The sequence below is a fragment of the Plectropomus leopardus genome, chromosome 2 (assembly GCF_008729295.1).
Source record: "Plectropomus leopardus isolate mb chromosome 2, YSFRI_Pleo_2.0, whole genome shotgun sequence".
In the NCBI taxonomy this organism is placed as follows: domain Eukaryota; kingdom Metazoa; phylum Chordata; class Actinopteri; order Perciformes; family Serranidae; genus Plectropomus; species Plectropomus leopardus.
In genome coordinates, this window is record NC_056464.1 from 27,828,099 (window position 1) to 27,850,051 (window position 21,953).

At 37.8% G+C, this 21,953-nt stretch overlaps 1 protein-coding gene across 1 annotated transcript; it reads right to left on the reverse strand.

The window, feature by feature from the left end:
* Nucleotides 1-324: 324 nt before the first annotated feature.
* Nucleotides 325-19,647, reverse strand: camkva (CaM kinase-like vesicle-associated a). The gene is given in 14 exon segments (XM_042503174.1): nt 325-822; nt 1,882-1,983; nt 2,105-2,143; nt 2,145-2,174; nt 2,176-2,186; nt 2,331-2,406; nt 2,408-2,468; nt 2,597-2,672; nt 3,784-3,904; nt 4,026-4,164; nt 5,009-5,083; nt 7,727-7,858; nt 7,949-8,089; nt 19,436-19,647. Coding segments are annotated over 13 exon segments (1,257 nt in total). The 5' UTR covers nt 8,044-8,089; nt 19,436-19,647; the 3' UTR covers nt 325-522.
* Between the last annotated feature and the right edge of the window lie 2,306 nt (nt 19,648-21,953).

Below are 21,953 nucleotides of genomic sequence, written 5' to 3' on the forward strand. Positions count from 1 at the left end.
GAAATTTTCACTAAAATACACATGCAGGGAAGTATTTTAAAAAATTAGCACATTTTCAAATCTTGATATGATCAATTTACCAATTCTTTCAACTCATAATTTTAAGTCACAAGACACGAACTCAGGATTGTAAGTTCTGAAGCTGAAAACTAGCATTTTTTTGAAACAGACAAATACACCTATATACAATGAGCTTGATGAATAAAGATGAGCTGATTTCACTAAATAACACTATGACTTTTTACAGTTTTCAGGAAAAAGGAAACAACATAAGAGCTACTTTGCAACTAGCCTTAAAGGGACTTCTACACAAAATAACGAGGGAGAGTGAAAAACACTATTCAATAGACCAATCAATACAGAAGGCAGAAATGTTGAAATGCATGGCGTTGTGAAATAACTCTGCAAACTGGGGGGTAGTCAAACAGCACAGAAATGGTATCATCATGCCAATTGTATTGGCTCTCCTGCACATGTACTTGATAGTTTGGCCAGGGTCCTCTTCTCGCATTTGTCTGATGCCTACTCTGCCTTTCGCTGTGGCAACATTTGGGGAACATCGCCGTTGCACCGTGCCTGTGGCTGCTCTTCCTGTCTGGCTGCACTGGGCAGGGAGAGTGCAGAGATGGTGGCAGTCTGTGTGTCAGGAGCCTTTTCACTAAGAACAGCCTTTATGCTGGCAGCAACGCCCCCACCGCCGTCGGCTGCAGGAGCAGGAGTGCCGCCGGGCGTGTTGGGGTCTGCTGCAGCCCCGGCAGCCCCAGAATCCCCCTGCTCAGACGCTCGAAGTCTCTTCATGAGGGTGGTCACTCTAACAGCTTTCTGTGAGTAATTACAATATGCAGTATGAGTTTAAATAAAGTGAAGGCATACAAATATATAATAATATCATGCAAACAACACAACAACTAAACTTTGAAAAGTGCTTTAAACTGCAGTTACTGCAGTTAAGTCACTTTGGACAACTTTAGGGATATATATTATATATATATTTATATATATATAATTATATGTGTGTCGTATGTATATATGTGTGTGGTGTGGGGGTGTGTGCTGGGTGGTGTGGGGTGTATATAATATATATTTATATATATATAATATACTACATGGGTATATGTTGTCTTTTATTTAGACTGACAATATCCCGTTGATTGGGGGGGGGGGGTCCCCCCCCCATAAAATGTTTTTGTAACACAACTGGCAGAGCCATACGTTAATGTATGGAATAGCACTCAAAATCTTTACTGCACCGATTGTAGTGGTTAATAGCAGTGAAAAAAGTATGTTTTATTAGGATTAGCTGTTGCTATTAGCATTCAGGGTTATGTATACTTCCTCTGTTGGACAAAGTTTTTTGTTCAGATTCTTTACTTAATTAAAATGTACTAAAAACTTGACACTGTAATAAATACTCCGGGACAAGTAAAATTTATTTAAACCCCCCCTAAGGTAAATTAAGTGCAATCAACAAAATGTACTTAAAGTATGAAAATAAAAAATAATCATCAAAAACTTAAAATTTTTTTCAAAATAATGATGATTGCATTAATTTTCTGTCAAACTGCCTAATTGATTAGAACGGATACTTGCTAACCTTTTGTGGTAATTTGATTTACAACTTAAACGTTCATATTTATAAATTTCTCTCATGTTTTCTATGCAAAAATCTTTAACTTGTAAATTAACCAGTAACTAAAGCTTCCAGGATAAAATGAAGTTACGTAAAAGTACCTATATTATCCATTGAAATGAGGAATTGAAGTATTTAAGTGATGTGAAAAACAGGAGACATAGGTCATAGGACATTCTAAAACCACATTTATAAAAGTAAGGATATAAATATGCATTGGACATTTTAGGATTAATGATAATATGTATTACCTTCCACTTTGCTTTTATTTTCTGGGCAAAGTTCTTTTTCTATATTGTGTGCACAAAACGCCATCCTGGATGTTTCGTGTCTGAGGCAGCCAGTCCAGAAATCTGAGTGCAGAAGAAACATAATGATTTTTTCCTCAGTAAACGATAAATATAACATCATTGCGGGAAAATAAGTGTGGTTGGTGTGAACACAATTTATATTTTGATTAACTTTATTTTTTACCATTTCATGGGCAATAGCTTCCGGGGCAGTCAGACGCTGAATCTTGGTCAACTTCCATCAAAGATGCCACCTAAGTTTTTGGCTACATACAAACATACAAAATATGTCAAACAATGACCATGGCTTTCAAATATTATGATTTTAATACAATACCAGCAGTTGAAATGCAAAATACGCATTGCACGGCGTACGTATGCATTTTAATTAAAGTGAGTTCTGTATTCACCCAGAATCTGAGATGTCATCCAATATGGTGACGAATCAAATTCATAGTCCCCTGACAAAATCGTTAGGAAAAGATTTCTTATCACGATCATTATCTTCATCTGCACTCATCATAGAAAAAGAGGGTTTCCAGGACAAACTGTGAGGTTGGAAAGAAAAGAAACCGGTATATGGACTGAAAACACATTTTGGTTAACGGTACTTAAAATATTATCAGAAATAATTACTGTGGTATATTTATGTAGGAGTGCCTTACAGTAATATTACATGGGCGACACCGATGGTCCCAACAAGTCCACAGGGCGTCCATTAGCCTTCTGCTCTCCATACCTCACCTCCGGAGCTGCATGCAAAAACCAAGCTTTTAGTAGCTTTATGATGTCGCTTTACACCAGGGATACTCACTTTAGGCCCATTGAGCGACTAAGGGTGGCAGCGTGGCTTGCCTTCCATTTTCTACACTTCTAATTCACACTTGAGAGGTTAAAAGGATTCACACTATGAAAAGTATGTTGGGCAGTAAATAAGATACCAGAGTGCTATAATAAAAAGCATAAACATGGAGCTTGTCTATACAAGAGGAATAAAGTGAAAAATTACCAATAACACAAAGTTCCTTTTAAAAAACTGCATGTAACGCAAAAGATTTTGATTACGCTCTTCTAAATAAAACAGCTGGGATGTTCATCTCCTCCAGCTCACACTCTGGCTATTTGATTGTACTCTCATTTACTCTTTCTCCAGGGGTTTAGGGTTTCTTTGTTTGATTGTTTTGGTTTTTTGACAGTTGATTCTCACTGTATATATATATAGTATATATACTATTATACATTATAGATTCAGTTGTTAATTGTTTCTATTCACTTCACCTAAAACAAACAAACATTAATTACTTATAATTATTCTATTTTCTTTACTAGTTTAATTACCTTTTTTAAGGTAATAACCTTGTGTTAAAAAATAAGACATGTATATGTATGTATTTTATATATTTTATTATATTTTTCTGTAACAGAATTTTAATATCAAATTCCAATAATAATAAATATGCTTTTCTGGACATTTTTCTTTATTTTTTGGATAGTTTTCTAATCATCCTCCCCTCTTTTTTCAAACTAAGTTTTAGGTATTGTTCTTCGCCTTTCACTGATTTCTTGTAATGTGTGGGGCATTTCTTGTCAAGTTGGTCATTGCCTTTTCCGCCCATGTTTAAAATCAAGAAATTAAGCCAAGTTGCTCAGGTTTCAGAGCGCAGCATAGGAAAACTGATGTTGATCCAGGCTTCAAAGGGTCAGCTAGCTGCTGGCCTCCTTTTGTTTTGCAAAGATTGGCCCCAGGGCAAGCCAAGTTGAGTATCACTGCTTTAGACTAATGGACTACGATTACAAACCTTTCAAATTAACTTGGTTAAAACTTAATTTTACTGATCTGCAGTCTGGTTTAATGTCACTTACCGAGATATTCTGGAGTTCCACATGGGTCCTTAATGAGTTCATTTTCCAGTTTTGCCAACTGGAAGTCACTGATAACAATTTTGGAGTGCTTCAAACGATTAAAGTACACCAAGTTCTCCAACTGTATGAGTAAACACAAGGATTTATCAGCCTGGAAAGCATTCTGGTTTTTCACTCGGGATCCTGTTTGCCGTGTGGTGAAATGCTGCTATTTTTCACTAGGTGTCAGCAGTGTAATATACCTTAAGATTTCTGTGGACAATTTTCAGAGAGTGCAGGTAAGCTACAGCCTCCAACACCTGCCTCATAACATTGCTGGTGTCCCTCTCAGAGTAGTATCCTTGATCTAAAATCCAGTCAAACACCTCTCTGCCTGTAGCGCTGGAGAGAAGGGACATTTCAATTGAATGCATATCACTTGTTGAATAACCACACATGTTGAATAAAACATTAGTTTTGTACAAGTTGAGGAAGTATTTGTGCATAGCAGCAGGGTTGCCAGGTCGGGCTACTTTTGAAGTGTTGCCACGGGTTGAATTTTTTGTTTGCTGCTTGGGTAGACTTGTTTTGCATGCAAATAACATGAATAATATCTACAAATATTTAAAATGAAATAATTTATTTGTGCCCAGATCTGCATGAACGCACATGGACACGGGACACGTCACACGCCCACACACACATAGAGTGCTCTAATGCCTAATTGCCTAATGCTCTCCGCCCACCAACACGGTGTGAAATAAGGTTTTGCATTAACTACAGAAAATGCATATAAAGTAAAAACAGTACAGTTCTTGTGCAGGCAGGGAGGTGGAGGAGGAGTGAAAAGACAAACGAACAGGTTAACTTGTGTGTCAGTAAACTGGTCTACACATTCACAGAGCTACATTCTATCTATAATAATTTTCTGTATCTAATTAAAGAAGACCACTTCGGGGCTTAGGTGAAAGAACTGTGTACGGAAAAGTGCTTTTAATGCTGGCACACTAAATATTTATGGTAGTACTTTGCAGATTTTACAATACATTTGGCAATGATAGCAATGCTACTGGACCTTAAAAGCAGTGTATATGGTATGGCAAGGGCATATTTTCAGTTCTGGTATTGAGCCGTTTTTTTTGGCTTGTTTTAATTGGCCGTCAGGCTGGTTTTGTCACAAAGACCTGGCAACCCTTCACAACAGTCTGAGCCAACATTTCTCTCAAGGGCTTCCCATAATACTCACAGCTCCAGAAAAATGAAGTACTCTTTCTTAGTTTCAAAAGCATCAACCAGCTGGAGGATGTTATGATGTTTTACCCTTTGAAAAGCAGGAAAGAGGGGCAAGGGAGTGACGGGAGGGTGAGGAGAATGGAGGGACATAAGTGGGGTTAATATGAGCAATAAATAAAGTCAATGAGTAGCAGAAGCTGTAGAGCATGCAGTCTCATGTCGAACATTCAAGGCAGTCAATCACATCTGAACATCTGACTACATATGAAAACTACCAGATTTACTCAATTTTGGGCCTACATGTTGATTAATGCTAAAATATTTTATTTTCTAGTGATATATTGGCCTTTAATATGTATTGTTCTTGCAATGCAAATTGAAGCAACAGTTAACCCTTTGAAACATGAGTAAACTGGCCTTATTTCTGTCAAAAACATTGGAGGATGGCAATGAGCAATGAAAAAAAATTATGTAAAAACTAGCAAGAAACTTGTAAAAATTACCTGGTAAAAAACCCACAATGACAAAACAAAAACAAGGAGAAAAAAATAAGAATGTGCTTAAACATTATAATAATTCTGTAACATAATTTGAAATATATAATTATGATAACTATAAATATTATTTTTAGCTTTTCTCTTTCTTTTTTTTTGTCATAGACATTTTTCCTAGCTTTTTTTCTTTAGAACTGTTTTTCTCAATCTATCAATTTGCCAATCATGCCAAGTTGCTCACTGAGTGTTTTTGAAAGAAAACAGCACAAGTTTGCTCAGGGTGCAAAGGGTTAAATACTTGTGAAAGCTGAAAGAGTTATGTCACTCTAGGTTTCAAAGGTGACATCAGAGCATGTAAGCTGAGCAGAGCGCAAAGAGGGCGGGAGCAGAATGATTTTGGTCGGAGCTCAGAGCTTTTTTTTTTTTTTTTTTAAGTTGGAAGGCTCCCTCCTGCTGCAATTTGGCTCCGAAGCAATTTGAGTTCAAAGCATGACCAACTCAGAATGCATTTTTGCATTGCACTTGCCATATACTGTATAGAATAATATAAGGAGCTGGTGTTACATCACCCATTAAAAGACTTCTGTTTTTGTCTTTTTAAATTTTTTTAAGCCAGAAGTGATGATGTTTGGATGAGATGTTGGAGCTGTGGAGGACTGAGGGGTGGATCCGGCTCATAAACTGTGGTGACGCCTTGCACCTTGAGTGTCACTCAAAAAAAATGTATTCTTAGTTATGTAAAAAATGACCCCCTGTACAGTTGTCAGTGTTAAACAATAAGCTGCAGAGACAAAAAATGTTTTTGTACCAGGCTGTAAACATGTTTCTTTCTGCTGTGAAGCTGAACATTTTAACATGGGGGGTCTATGTCTCTGACTCACTTTTGGTGCCGGCCTCAAGTGGACATTTGATGAACTGCAGTTTTTGGCACTTACGCATTGGATTCAGTTTTCAGTTGCTGCTTGGCACATTTTCTATTTTCTGTCAAAAATTGACTACAACAAGCTTGACCATGGAGTTTACAAAGTACTTTCAAAAGAAAACTAAGAAATTGTGCTTTTCCTTTTACACTAAATGATTGTAGCTTGTGTTTAAGATTAAATTACCGACGCAGGTTTTTCTTCTTTTTTTTTTGAGTGAGCATCAAGTGGAGCGGCCTGGAGTGGCACTGAGCGGGGGAGCGGAGGGACAAAACAGTTCTGTGAGCAGGGAGCAAAAATTCTCACCACTCAACTCCACTCACATGCTCTGGATACATTATATCATGTTACTGCAGTACATCAGTATCTTTTACAAAACATAGTTTTAAAAGATAGGGTTGGCAACATTCTATATTTGTGTTACTGTCAAGAAATCTCATAAAAAAGACCAAAACCATCAATGTTGTATTGTGTCACATAATACTTTTATACTTCATGACCCTGTCTGTGGCACTCAGCCTCAAATTCATGGTATCTTCTGAAGATATAATAAAGGCTAATCAGTGGTAGAAGTATTCAGATCCTTTGCTTTAGTGAGAGTGCTAATACCATCCTGTAAAAATACTCTGTTAAGAGTAAAAGTTCTGCATTGACAATAGTACTTAAGCAAAAGTAAGTAAATATAATCAGGAAGGTGTACTTAAAGTATTAAAAGTAAAAGTAGCCACTACAGAAAAACCTACCTCCAAACAACTCAAATTTTTAAAAAAAGAAAGAAAAAAATACCCCAAATTTGAAATTATTAAAACAGAAGTAAGTAGTAGTGTATTTGTCGAGGCCTATTTTAAGTAACATATTTGTTGCTCTGAGTATTGCAGCAGGACAGTAAATGTGGAATTAAATCAAAATAAACTACAATGCTCGTGTTGATGGTAATAAAGAAACATATCATTCAGTGCAATGGTTAAATAGTTTTTGGACAACAGGTGATATCTATGACAGAAGAATATGATATAGCAAAAGTTGGCTACACAGTCAACATTACAGGGATCAATTCATCGTTGGTTTTGGATTTTTCACCAGATTAGTTGACAGTAAGAAAAATCCATAACATCTCCTGACTTGTGCTTGTGTATTTCTCTAAGAATGCACAAAGGTAAAACTTCCTGATGCTGGTTGTTGAGCTTTTGCACAACACTTTGCTGTGTCTTTGAAGAATTAATTTTGCTGATCAGCTGTGCTTAATCTTTGTCTCAGTGCCAGGACAACGCCTCAGACATGGTGGCTCTATAATGAGGAGCTTAAAACATCACTTACATCTTTAGGATCATTATCTCATTCTTGGCAGCTTTCCTCACTTTCCTGCCATCCTTTTTGTGGAACTTCTTACAAGTGTACATTTTCAAGGTGTTCCTATCCTTCGCCCGAAATATCTCGCAAAACTCCTCTCTGTTAAAAAATGGAAAAAGGAAACACACATCAGATTTTGGGCAGATTTCTTAAAAGTTTCTATCAACTTTGCAACAGAGATTTACTCACGATTTAACAATTTGTCCAAGGTCATATTTGTCGGCCACCTCTGAGGGATGGTTGTAATCCTTCTTCTCCCCGAGTGTCAGACAACCAAATGGCATGGCAGCTCGTGCCCTACAGCCAGGGAATCACCTGCCACAACACAATCTGTTGATAATATGCAACATGTAAGATTCACCAGAACAGTAAAGCATGCATATCCTCAGTACAAAGTGAATCTGAACACCGGTGTGCTACTGTACTGTAAATGTTGTGTTGTAAAGATTGCAGCCCAAATTGCTTTACAGAAAAACAAGCTGTTTCATTAATGACAATAACAGAAATGGAGGAAACAGTTGCTCACTGATGGCACTTAACACAAATGAACGCAGTACATCAATGCACACATTTACACGGAGTAGTTTGGGCACATGATTATTGCCTTCTGGGAAACCTTTTTGGTCATACATCTGAGAGTAGATAAGTGTAATTGAGCCAGTGGGAGCAAATTATTTCAAATTACCACAAGAGCAAAACAACATATAAACAAAATTCACGGATAACGTAATCAACCTTGGTGATCTCTGTCAGACTGCCAGGCTTGTTTCTTTCCGCTCTGCAGTGAGTCAGCTCTGTACTGCAGCAGCAAAAGCAACTGTAGCATTATTCATCTGTCTGCTTTCTACAGAAAAGAATATTCAGATTTACTTGACCCTGCGCTGTTGCTGTAACTTTTTGTCTCCTCTTCTTAGATTTTGAAAGACTCTTGAAAGTTGAGAACGCTATTAACAAGCGTAGACGAGTTCTGTTTAAATTCCTGCTAGCAAGCTAGTTGTGACTGCCCGCAATTATAATGACATGCACACTTCAGATCCAGAATTTTCACATTAGCAGAAGTTCATAAACTGACAGCAAAATGAATTATCATATCTTTGCACAATTACATAACATTCGCTGTGATTAAAGCTGTAGCTGTTAACTTTCATTAAATTACCTTTTTGTCATATTTGATGAAACTGTCACTATATCCATACAGAAGTATATTAGACAAATAATATGTAAAAAAAAAAACAAAAAACAACTGTCTAACTCTGCCCTCTCAAATTTCGTTTGATGGTATCACAACACATGTATTAAAACAATCAATCAGAGCAGAAGAGTCTCTAATACAGCTGTCAATAATGTCAATCACTTTGACATTATTGATAGTTCTTATCATGCTGATGTATGATGAAGAATGAGTTTTTGGATTATTTTTCAAAATAAGTTTGGTTTTAATTAGCTATTGGATGCTATGAAAACTTTCAGGATAATTTATTGCATCTAACATTTAGAACTGTAGACAGGAAAAAACCCTATAAATGTAATTCTCCCACGTGAAGTTCTTTAACACATTTATATGCCAGTTTCACAGCCTCACTAAATAAATAACTTAATATTAAATATCATAACACTGCTGCTTTTTCACCATGAAACTGGAGAACTATCATGGACATAGGGTAATGTAATGCTGGTGTATTTGTTAAAACATGTTTTTCTGATATAGCTTGAGCAACTAGGCCTTTAGTTTTTGGAATTAAATGCCTATTTCATTAGTAACTTCCTGACGTGTAGTAAAATACACTATTACTAGAGGACCCCTTTGTTGCAAATTACTGCAGAAGTACAGTAACACACTTATATATAAATAAATACAATTTTAAATTAGGGTGACTTGAATTGCTGCAGCTGCACAGCAGAATATACAGGTCCACTACTACAAGCTAAATATTGCTGGTGAAATGTGATGCTGGTACGAAAAAGAGACCCAGTTTTTTGGCAAGCCTTACATAGAAATGGCAGCCAGCGAGGGAGAGTGGGAGTAGAGAAATTCTGACTGAGGTGCTGTCTGGAGCCTCAGTCAAGACCCTTTCAGAGGCAGAGATTTCTCCCAACTTTAGCACACAGTAGTATCTGCACTACAAAAAAGAGTGGTCTTAAAAATATAAAGTAAAATGGGATTTCAAGACTGCACATGGTAAGGGGACTGATCTATAAATGTGAATTATTACCGTTTCTTACTTGCAAAGCAGAAGGTCTCATGAAGAAAATCTCCTGTTTTGTGAATCAGGAGAGAGTCCTTTAGTTGAAGACAGTATGCTGTGTATACAGTGCTACTGTCCACAAGGGGACTCATTACTCTCTGATCCAATCTCCTCAGATCGCTGCTGTAGTGCTGTTATAAAATGTGAATCATATGTAAATTGCTTGGTTTTTATAACCTTTGAGAGTCTGTTTCCACCAATGTTCCCCATTAACCCCTCGTTACTGACACTAATTTATTGGAGATTATCTCTCTCTGATCAATATACTGCAGGGAGAAAATATAATTCATGAAGTTTTTTGATTCATTTAGATACAGTCCTGCAGGGTATTCAACTTTTTGGGCCCCAGTGCATCTGATATTTTTCGTCCATTATCTTGGAACTCATTGGCTATTGGTCAGACGAGAATAAGCCTCTGTGGACAATGTTTCCAAGTATAGCTGTGGCTGGAGCAGCTACGTCACCCGCCCACCACCTACATGACTTGCCCACCATCAGTCCATGATCAGCCCCTTTTGCTCCTTGATCCGAAAGTGGAAGAACCAAGCAGTAACTTCTGAGGCTGAAAAATGAAGGCAATGCAGAAATGCCAAAAACTGCAGTTCCTCTAATAGCCACTTGAGGCTGGCTCCAAAACAGAGTCAATCCCCACAGACCCCCATGTTAAAATGCCCGATTTTACCACTGATGCCAGCCAGGTAGAAAAAAATGATTTTTGCTAGTTTCAACATCCAGAATTATTGCTGCGTTCAAATGGAACGTGTGAGCTTGCAGTTGCGACATGGGAAGCCATGCACAAGACATGCTTGCAGTCCAAGTGGTTAAGTTGTGAGAGCAACCCCGCTTCACAACAGGATGGAAAAACATGGATGCTATACTATTGGCATATAAAAGCCACCCAGGTTAACAATTTAGCAAGGGCGTGAGCAAGTCACACAGGCTAATGCAGGTAATGCAAAGACATAGGAAAAAGATAAAGCCGTTGGGAATATCAACATTTTCCTTAGACATTTTAAAATTATGAAGAACAGCACTATACAACTAAAATTATATGATATTAACTGACCATCCGCATAAAAATTAGCATCTGTGGCCTGTGCCAATTTTAAAAAAGTCATCAAACATGTTACAACCTGGGAACTTGGAAAATTTCTACTTATGAGGTAGTTAATACAACCCCAAATGAACGCACGATTCTGTATGAGAGCTAATTATTTTTTATGACTCACCCGTTAACATTTTACTAAGGCCCAAAGTTATGCATATTTAACAGCTGGGCTGCTTTACTACAACTTCTAAGGTGATTCATGTCTTCACTGAAATATAGAGTGGACTGTTGCTACATTTGGCCTTGTAATTATTCACTACAATGTGGTGCAAGAAGGGTTTATACAACCGTAGTGTTGATGGGTTTGTCTTGCGGTGGATGCAGTTTGTAGGTTATAGTAGCTATACTGTGCCTTCCAGGTCGAGGCTTCCTGTTTTGTGTGCCAGTCATTTTGGCTAGTCTCTGTAAACAGATATTTGCATATGAATTAATTTTTTTCATTAAAAAAAAAAAAAGCTCATAAAAATCTAAATGCACATCAGATGACAGCCAATGGATACCGAGTTTGCATCTCGGCTAATGTATTCTTCCTCCCCACAACTACTGTTTCCCTGCTGCTTAAACATTATTGTTCAATACTACTTGAAGCACAAATGTGCAAACAAACCGGACAAACACAAACAAAAATCTTGTTTCACTACCTACAGACTCTGCATGCATATGCAGATATCTCCTTGTACAGATTATTTCTTCCCCCATAGACTGATTACATGACCTTCACATGGGACAGATCAACATGTCACTGTTTTTCTTGTTTTTTTGCACATTTTTGATTGCATTGGTTAATAATTAACAGGCACAACACAGGTAACAGGTAACATTAACAGGTATATTAGCCGCAATATGTTCATCATGGGACTGGGAGAAACAACCTGACTTTGGTAACTTTAACCATTTTAATATAATAAAAACACGAAATCTATTCATATGAAGTCTTGAAGCAAAATGACAACAAATTTGTGCATAATTTCTTTTTAATACAACTTTAGCTTGGATCTCAAGGACAGGCATGTCACGCACTGACACTGACAAACACACTGTGTTAAATCATCTTCCTGTAGAACATTACATAAGCAAAACAAGGTGTATACATTTTATAGGACATTTATGGTAAAGCTCTTTACAAGAAGTGCTCATCCCACCTATAACAAGAGCTCTTACCTGCCCCTGATGTTACCTAATCCTCTCAGTGGGGCCCCACATGTAGGCTACTGATCTTCACTGCAGTTACCGGCAATACTATCTGGTTTAATGCCAGAGAAAGAGTTTAAAGCAGTGACAGCCAAAGTAATTTAAGCTGAAAGTTGCCTGCTACAGACCAAATTCTGAAGGTGGAGCGTTTTTAAGTATGACACAGATTCAGTATAATTTACAGGGGTAAAATACTTGTTAATACTTTTTTTCCAAATTAGGCTACAGAACTACATCAGTTACACATTTCAGAAGGGGAACCATGATTTTTCCTAAAGTGGGTTAGGGTAAAAACCCTTGCATATTTCTAATTTCTAATTTCTAATTTATTTAGAATCTATTTCTATTTTCTTATAATTTCTCTGTCCACATGTACAGAATAAGAGCTACTGTGACATATTCAGAGTATTCTGAATCTGAATAGAATGGTAAGGGTTAATTAGAAGAGGTCCAGGATGAGTTTGACTTTACATCGTTTCTGATCAGGTGAGGACAAGCTTTGCTTTACCTCAGCATCTCTAGTTTCTTTAATTATAAAGCTCATATACCATTGTCAAAATGGGTGTTACATTTGGATTTTAAACACAAGCTGAGCAAACAATGTATTCTTATTTCCATGACACTAATTTATTAACTTTAGTTCATGTCAAGGCAAGCACAATCTACTAGTGTTTGTAGGTCACCAATAATTTATGTGAGAAAAAAATTGCCAAAAAACTAAAAATTCTGAAAAGTAGAAAAAAAAACACTGAAAAAAAAAAATCAAAATCATTTTTAAAAAATGTAGAAAAACATCCACAATTTTTTTTTTTAATCAAAATAGATACCAATTTTTTTTTTTGAAAATCAGATAATTTCTTAATCAACTAATCATTGCAGCATTGAAGTACAATTACCTCAAATTTGTCCTTAAGTAAATGCACTCAGTTACATTCCACCACTGACCATCACATGCCGTATACCCCAGTGAAATGTAAGGAAGGTATGCTGTTATGAAGAAACGGATCACCCAATTCTACCATAGAGTGTAAGAAATGATTGATTAAGTCGCAGAGTAGTAGCCGAAGGGATCAAGTCACTTCTATTCAGCTATAATCTTTCTTCAAAGTTGATCCCACAGATGATTTTGATTTAGTGCTGTATTTCTTCCAGAAGTATTTACAAGTGAAGAACACCCAGAGGTGGGTAAAGAAGGTTAGACAAACTCAATAACTATTCAAAAACAGAGCCCATCTCTTACCTTGGCAAACAAACACGATGTATTTCAGAACACCATTGGCCCGATCAACATGCAGCATATAATAACATGCCCCTCTGTGCTGAAGAGGAGGGCTGTCAGTTTACCATTAGCCTGGAGTATGATGAATTTTCTATTCTTCAATTAAATCACAATCTCTGCATGAATCCGGCAAGAACAATACCCACACTCACCATTAGTGTTTTCTGGCTCTCACCTAGATTCACACAACTGCGCTGCCTGGGTATCAAAATGATTTCTTTTCATAATACATGCCTAAATCCTCCTCTGCCATGATGCTCATTCCAACCAATAGATGCATGAGTGATGAAAACAAGGACAAATATTTCTACTTATTTATTTTTTATCATGCCTCAGCTCGGGTGTATTTGGTGTATTTGATCAAGAGATGACAGCAGATCTTTCAAAATGGCTTAGACCGAACGTATCGAGCCACGTCCGAGCAATATTACGTCTCATCTTGAATGCTTTTAAACACCTAGGTGGCCTCTGTTTCTCAAAATAACCAAATAGTCACCCCACAAAGACACACAATACTGTGCATTTCAAGCAAAGTTAAGGGGCAAGGCTTATGTGAGACCATTTAATGCAACCATTACACCACAAAGTGAATCATCGATCGTTTCACCGGTTCTCGGAGGCTTGACTCACAGCACCACAGTGCACCAAACACTAAACAGTAAGTATGATAAGTCAGACAGGATTTTCTGCGCACTTGTTCCACCTCCCCCTTTCATAGCAATCTTGGAGATAAAAGACTGTTCTCCTTCACCACAAGAAGAAAAAGGATAGAAGGCACTTGACTATTGCTGAATCAGGGCTCTTTTATCTTTGCCTTTTGAAAGATCTGAATGAAGTGTTCTTCATTAATGGGAATGTAAATGCTGTTTCAAACTCTGTCGCAGAGCTCAGCATTGAGAAAACTTAGCTGTGGACACCCTTGGGTGATAAAGACAAAGGCAGCGCTATTTGATAAACAGATTTCATATCCGTGTCCAATTAATTTTCAAGCAAACCTCTTCAGTTGAGATTATTTTGTTACCGGAGTAATAATGGGCATGATAAACAAACTATAAGACTTGGAGTCATATTTCCAAAAATAAGCAATTCAGGACTACATGATTTCTTCTATTTCTCAGTGAGTGCAATGGGGATAAAGTTTCTTTGTAGGCCAACTTGGAAGTTAACATAGCCTTTGTCATTCAATAAAATGCCTATGGTATTTTTTCATTTGATTTTGGATTACTGCAGAAAATAAGCTCCGTGGCAAACAAACATCTAGGAGGCTTACAGGTTTTGTTCAGCAAAATAATCTTCACAAATAAACACCACTTTTATAATTTTTTTAGGCATTAATACAATTGCCAGAAGAAAAAAAAATCAAATGTTAGGTAAACACCAAACTACACAACTGTCTCCTGTCTTCAAAATGACCACCAATTAGTTTTCGTGTTTGGTATGATGAAATTTAATGTTCCCATCAATATTTGAAGTCTTGTGTAGCATATTAACACTGCCTTTTAAGACATGTAAAAGCTTAAAAATTCACTAGTGGGGTAGCTACTGAAATATTTTATATCGTAGAACAAAACCTGAAAATGTCTGTTTGTTTTAACCACAGACCATATTTCTGGCAGCCAACCAAAAAATACATTCAAAAAAACCCTTTGACTTTGAGGCAAGGGAATCACAAAAGCAAATGCTAATTCATCTGGGTTTTTTTGGACTCATTCCTGTAGCACTCTATATAATAAAGTTGTTTTTTTATTTACTAATATTGTTAATAATGAGTCACTGCATGGATAAATAACAACTCAATGGAGAAAATAATTATCTGTCATTTATGGTAACACCACCATGACCACAGATCAAGACAGCGCTTCCGAATTCAAAAAGCTTTTCCTGACAATTCAAGATATGTATGTTGGTGTTATTGAGTAAAACTAGCTAGTGTTCAGCTACATTTAGCAAAATGATCACTGCCCCCAGTCCAAAAGAGGGTCTGGCAGTAACAGGGCAAATAATACACAGCAAAAATTTCAACACTGTAAATCAGAAGATAAAACAGAAAAATTGTTGCGCCCCATCATGTGGCTGTCTTGTTCCCCCAATGACGCCAGAGATGGAGCCAGTCAGAGTCTGGCGAACATATCAGGATGCCACGGTCAATGCCACCATTGACATCAATATATACACAGAGTCTGTGCTGGGTTTCTTTTTTTTTTTTAAATGAAAGAAGCAAATGTACTAATCTAAAATCTAATCCATTCACAACATTACCAGAACCATCTGGAAAAATGTGATATTATAAATGTTATGTTGTGTTATGTTATGGTCTGCTGTATTATATCGTATTATATTATATTGCATTATATTAAAATAATTTATATCATTTTATATAACATTACATTACATTATATCATGGTTTGTTGTGAGGTGCAAGAAAATGATGATGGCCTGGAGGCCTAACAGACCTTGAGATTATGGACATCACTATTACTCAACATGACTAACAAATGATGTCACTGTCATTCATTTGTTTATCCACCTGTTAATATCTCCGGTGAGAGTGAGACACCCACCACTTTTCTAAATTTGCAGAATAAAAACATAAAAAGGATGCTGCATCTTCACACTATGCTCCAGCTGTTGCTGCATGACACTGACTAGCCTGAGCGGAAATGCTATAATCTTAAATAAAACATGTTTCCCTCCAACACCTCTCACACACTGTTGGTTCTGCTTTCCACAGGAGGAGAAGGCATCTCTGCACTGTGTTCTACATGTCAGCCTAATTTTGACAAAACTGGGAAAAATTATGCATAGTTCTAGCAATTAAAATGACAGTAATTGGTCTGGTGAGGTTTAGGAACCCAATTCCAATCTCCTAAATCTGTAACTCGTTACACCAACTAAAACTGGAAAGCACACTTAACAAAGTAATGAGGGTAGTGTAATTAGAGGTAAAATATGCAACTAAACAGCATTCCAGCTGTTGCAGATATGCAATGTTTGGCCAAAGGGGAACATTATAACTCAAGCTAAACTATGTTTAAAACATCTAAGACACTCCAACTTTGCTGAAGGGATGATGCATTCTGGCTCTCTGTTCTGGCATTCAGTAACATACCAATTGGCCTAACTGAGGTGCTAAATCTAAATTTCACTGTTTAAAAGTCTTAGAGCAGGGTAACATGAATCTGCTGCCATATTTTAATCCATGTGTGAAATGATTAAATTCATGTTCAGCACACTGAAGTGAAGGGCCATAAAAAATGATAAAATATTTAATTTTAGAGTTTCCGCTTCCCATAAGTGTCAGTTCAGTGTCAAATTGACATGAAGCTTCAGTGTGATCCAGCTCGACCGCTTTCAGACTTTTAAACACTCTAAAACTGATTTGCTTGCTGAGTCGTGCTGAGATGAAAAGTGGATGATGCATACTGCTTTTCCCTAAAGCTGCTCATTTTTATGGATATTGTTTACTGTTGCCTTGTTACAGTTTGTTGTAGGTCCTACTGGCTCACTTTGTCAGTGTCCAAGGGGAGGCATGTAACTGTTTGTGAGAGTGTGTGAGTGTGTGTGTGTGTGTGTGTGTGTAGGAGGATATTTATGAAGTATCAACTGAAATTCCTTGAGCATCTTCTGAATGCAGTTTGGGGGCACTGAGAATACACAGTCACACAGTCCAACTCAATTAAAATGTTTAATTAAGATCACTGAATGAAGATGTAGAGAGTGGAGATTTGGTTTTTTTTTGTTTTTTATTTGCTACATAACAACAGACATACATGTGGTTTGGTGCCATTTTTTTGATCAAATAATCATAATGTTGCTATTTTAGAACTCAGGTTTGTTGGTCAAAGTCATGTCGAACGGTGGCAGTAGGCCAGAGAGAGCCGTGAATTTGGCCGCAGCTGAGCCTCTTCAAAGGGAACGGCTCGGTGACAGGGGGCAGATGGCGGTGGTGATGTTTGAGCCAAATTTTAAAGCCTGTAATGCCTTATTTGTGGCCTAAATGTTGCGCTTGCAAACTGCGAACACAAAGAACACATTCACACTTCGAAATTTTCAAGGACACTGTATCAGACTGGAACAGGTGCAGAGAAATGTGTTTGTTTTTCTCAAACTCCAGAGAGAGGGGAACATTTTGATCACGCAGTCCTCCTTTGTCTTTGACTCCTCTATGCATTGACTCTACCATTCATATCTTCATCACTGGCTCATCTGACCAGTTTCTTCAGATGTTGTTTTGTTGCCATGGTCACCAAGTGCTACAGTATGCACCATGGTACTGTCTGTGCAGAATAGCTCTCTGCGTCCTCATCGACATTACTGCCCATGACAATTGCCACTGGATGTGGCTGAAAATCCCATTTACTGATCTGAACTTAAACACAGTTAAAACAAAGTCCAAAATACCAATAAAACTAATAACAACAAATTATTATTGGACTTCTGTTCATTCTACCATGTCATTTTGTAAACAATGTGTGCCCCAAATATTTAACGGCTGCTTAAACTAAGCTGAATGCCCAGTGACACACACCATGACCCAGGTAACACATTCAGTTCACTGTTACATAAACAGAAGGCCCAAATTCTATTCAAATAAGTCTTTGAAGCATCCTATTCAATGATGACTCTTTCACTGTTTCCCAGAATGAACCATAAAGGTTAAGAGAAAAAACAGACACCTGTGAAAAAGGATGGCGTGTGCCAGCATTTCTGAAGAGCAGAGGCGCATGTAGCAGCTTACTGTACATCTATCGAAATTGTTTTTTATTGATTTTCCTTCATAAACATTTGATCTTGCTAAATCTTTGAATGTCAGCCATTCATAAATAAACCTAAACATACAATTTTAAAAAAAGTATTTCCAATAGCATCATCTTATGCCTATAAAACATCAAAAAAGTGTTTTCTAATCTTAGTGCATTCCAACACAACATCCCTTCTCATGGCAAGTCTGTTTCCTGCGTCAAAGCAATTGGCAGTGCAGCTGGGGTTCCAAAACTTTTCTTTTTTGCACAATAAATTGTGCACATCTGCCAGCCCACTGATGTAATGCCCTATGACTGATCCAAGTGAATTTATCTCTAATGCTGAAATTAAATTTACACAACATTGGAGCGCTCGTAGACATCCACACACACCTTTGTGCCCTCCTTTTTTCTGGTTTACTCAGTAGACGACAGGCAGCATCACTTCCCTGGCCTCTCAGTGCACTAGCTCTCCTTCTGGGGTGTATGAAGTGGCGTCTTGGCTTTGGCAAAGTATTGCAATCTCAAGCACTTTGGGTGTGAAATGATGACAAATAACGTCAAGGAGGCAGGGACACCGCGAGACTGAGACTGTGAAAATGTGAACTCAAGAGGTGCTGCAGTCTGAGTGCATGAACAGCATGCCTTATGTAAACCTGAGGATCAGTTTGAGCAAGTCTTTATGAACTATAAATCTCATATCGTGAAAAGACTTGTTGATCGTAATGAGGAGAGAGAATTATGCGTAAACTTTGGCGTTAACAGCAAAGCAGTTGTCACCGATTATTGCCTGGAAATGTCCTGACAACATCACTGCTCAACAGCTTGACAGTTAAAATATACAGTTTTTGCGCATCGCACAGGTTAGACTCGTGTTGCAGAAAACTCTCCTGCAGGTGTCTTTAATTGCGCGCACTTCTGATATTTCATCCAAAAATCTTTTATCGCCGCAAAAGTTTTCGAAATCATGCACGCAAGGTGGTCAAGACACACTGAATGAATGAAAAAAAGCTTGAAAATTCCTCCACATTCTTCACTTCTCGCGTTTCTGGCAGCAGTGTTTTGCAATCTTATGACGGTGAACAGATTACGCAAATTGCATTCACTTACCTTCAATGAAGTAAACTGGCGACAATCAATAATCCAACCCTCTGTCTAATATTTGGTGTATTTTCCTCTCGCGGCTTCACTTTCCCTTCCACTGATTTTACAGCCCGCGTGCTTGCAGAGAGATTTAAGATCCTCGAGCATTTCCAACAAGTCAGCTTGTTCACGGGAGTATTACGTGAACGTGTGATGGTAACAGCGGGGTATGATGCAGGAAGGAGGGGAAGTGTGTGTGTGTGTGTGTGAGTGTGTGTGTGTGTGTGTGTGTGTGTGTGTGTGTGTGTGCGCGCGCGCGCGTGTGTGCGATGCGCTCAGCACAACTGCAAGTTGTGTGTGCGTGCGTGCAACAGTGCAGCAAATGTTTTGATATCATGTCACCATATTTAGGACTTTTAACAGTGATTGAGCAGGGGCAAAACATTTTTTAGATCGTCCCGGAAGTCGGTGCCACTCATTCAGCAAAATCATCTGATCCCAGAATAAGAGCAGCTTCTATCAACTCAGCCCCCCAAAAAACTTGCTTCAGGCTCACAGTCTCCATCTGTCCTCGACTGTGTTCAAGGGTTTGTTTGCTCATTATCAGTCGTGGTGATTGTCTTTTATATCATTTTTGGCTTTTAAGTTTAATGTATTTAGACAGAGCGGGAGAGGCACACACTGTGCTTTTCATGAAGTAAAATAAAGATTGTGCTTCCATGCAGACAAATTATTGAGTATTTCATCATGAAATTAAAATTAGAGAAGATGAACAAATACATTAACTGGTTTCAGGACTCCATGGGGACAGGGAAGTAGAAAACAAAGCCCCAAAGACACAGCCTGATTGACCTAACATAATGCAAGTAAGTAGGCCTAATAATAATAATAATATTATATCTGCTGGCAGCTGGTCCATACAAAAATGCAATATGTTGGTGAGACAAACAACATTGATTCATGAGACACACTTAGCGGTCACAACCTGCCAATCATGTTAATCAGCAAGCAGCAGATGACTGAATCAGCCTAGTCACCAGAAATGTTGGCATTGCACATTTTTGCAAACCACAGATTTGTTACTTTTTATATGTTTTGTATGTATCATATCAACATTTCTGAAGTGATATAGCTCAGATTACATGTGAGCTGAGGCTGCCAAGCAGCCAAGAGACAACCGAAGCCAATAACGCTGAAGTGACAAAAATTGCAATTTCTTGAATAGTCACAGTTACGTTGCTCCTAAAATGGTTTTGGTCTCTAAAGATAATTCAAACATTTGTGGCAACTGTTTGAGGGGTGAATTTTTTTATAACTCACCTGTTAATATTTCATTAAATCTCAAAGTTACACATATTTAAGGGCGGAGCTACTTGATTGACAGGCTGTCTGAAAGGCAGCACTACAGTCTATCAGTCAAAAAGTGTGCCCTGGGATGACATTTTTCTGTAGGCCAACCAGGAGGCTAACGTCGCCCTGGTTCCCTCTTAAAAAAAAGCCTATGGAATTCCTCCATTGAATTTGGATCATTGCAGAACATAGACAGACGTTTTTGAAAGTTACACAATGAGTTCATGGGTGGAATATTTACCGATGTATTTTATGTTGTAGAACAAAACATGAAAGCTTCAGACCTTATTTCAGGCATCACACCAAAAACCCATTCAAAAAACCCATTGACTTTGAGAGGAGGGAACCGGAGGTGCTTAAATGCTAATTTATTTCCAAGTTTTAGGGCTCATTACTGGGGTTCTCTATCCACCCCTTGCTGCACTACAGCTCCACTCTCTCATCCAAACATGGTCACTTCTGGCTTCTAAAAAACAAGAAACAGCAGAAATTTTGAAATCTGGGCTTCGAAACCAAAGTCCAAAAACCAATGAGTAACATCACAGTTATTATGTCCATTATTTTATACAGTTTATGGAAGCAGCAGAAGACATCAGACCACAGTTAGAAACCAACGAAAGTGGGTATTCACGACACATCTTGACATTTACAGCTGTGTTTGTTGCTACCAAACCAGGTATTTTAAGAGAAAACATTATTTTTTCCTAACTCTAACCAAGTGGGTTTTGTTCCTAAACCATACCACAGCTTTGTAACAACATAAAATAACATTTAAAGTTTCAATGTATCTATAACATATGAAAACTCCAAATGTAACATCTCCATATTTTGCTGAAACATACAATGGCAACATTTACTCTGATGACTGGGTTGAAAGATTACTGTGAGACCCAGCTCTGCTCTCAACTTTTGCAGGCCCTTTTCAAAGTATGAAACACCAACCTATGGAAAAGGCAAAAATCCCATAAGACTGAGACAAAACTTGGATGAACTAAGAGATCTCAGATTCACACACCCGCTTCGCTGGGTCAGTGCCAGCAACACTGCTATGTTTAGAGACAAAGGAGATCATCTCGATTGGCTTGAATTAATCCTAGAGAGCATGAGCTCCTGTCTAGATGGTTTCTGATGTGCATTTTAACACACTGTCTGTGGCGACTTTCACTAAGTTCAAGTCTCTGCAATTTGATCATCA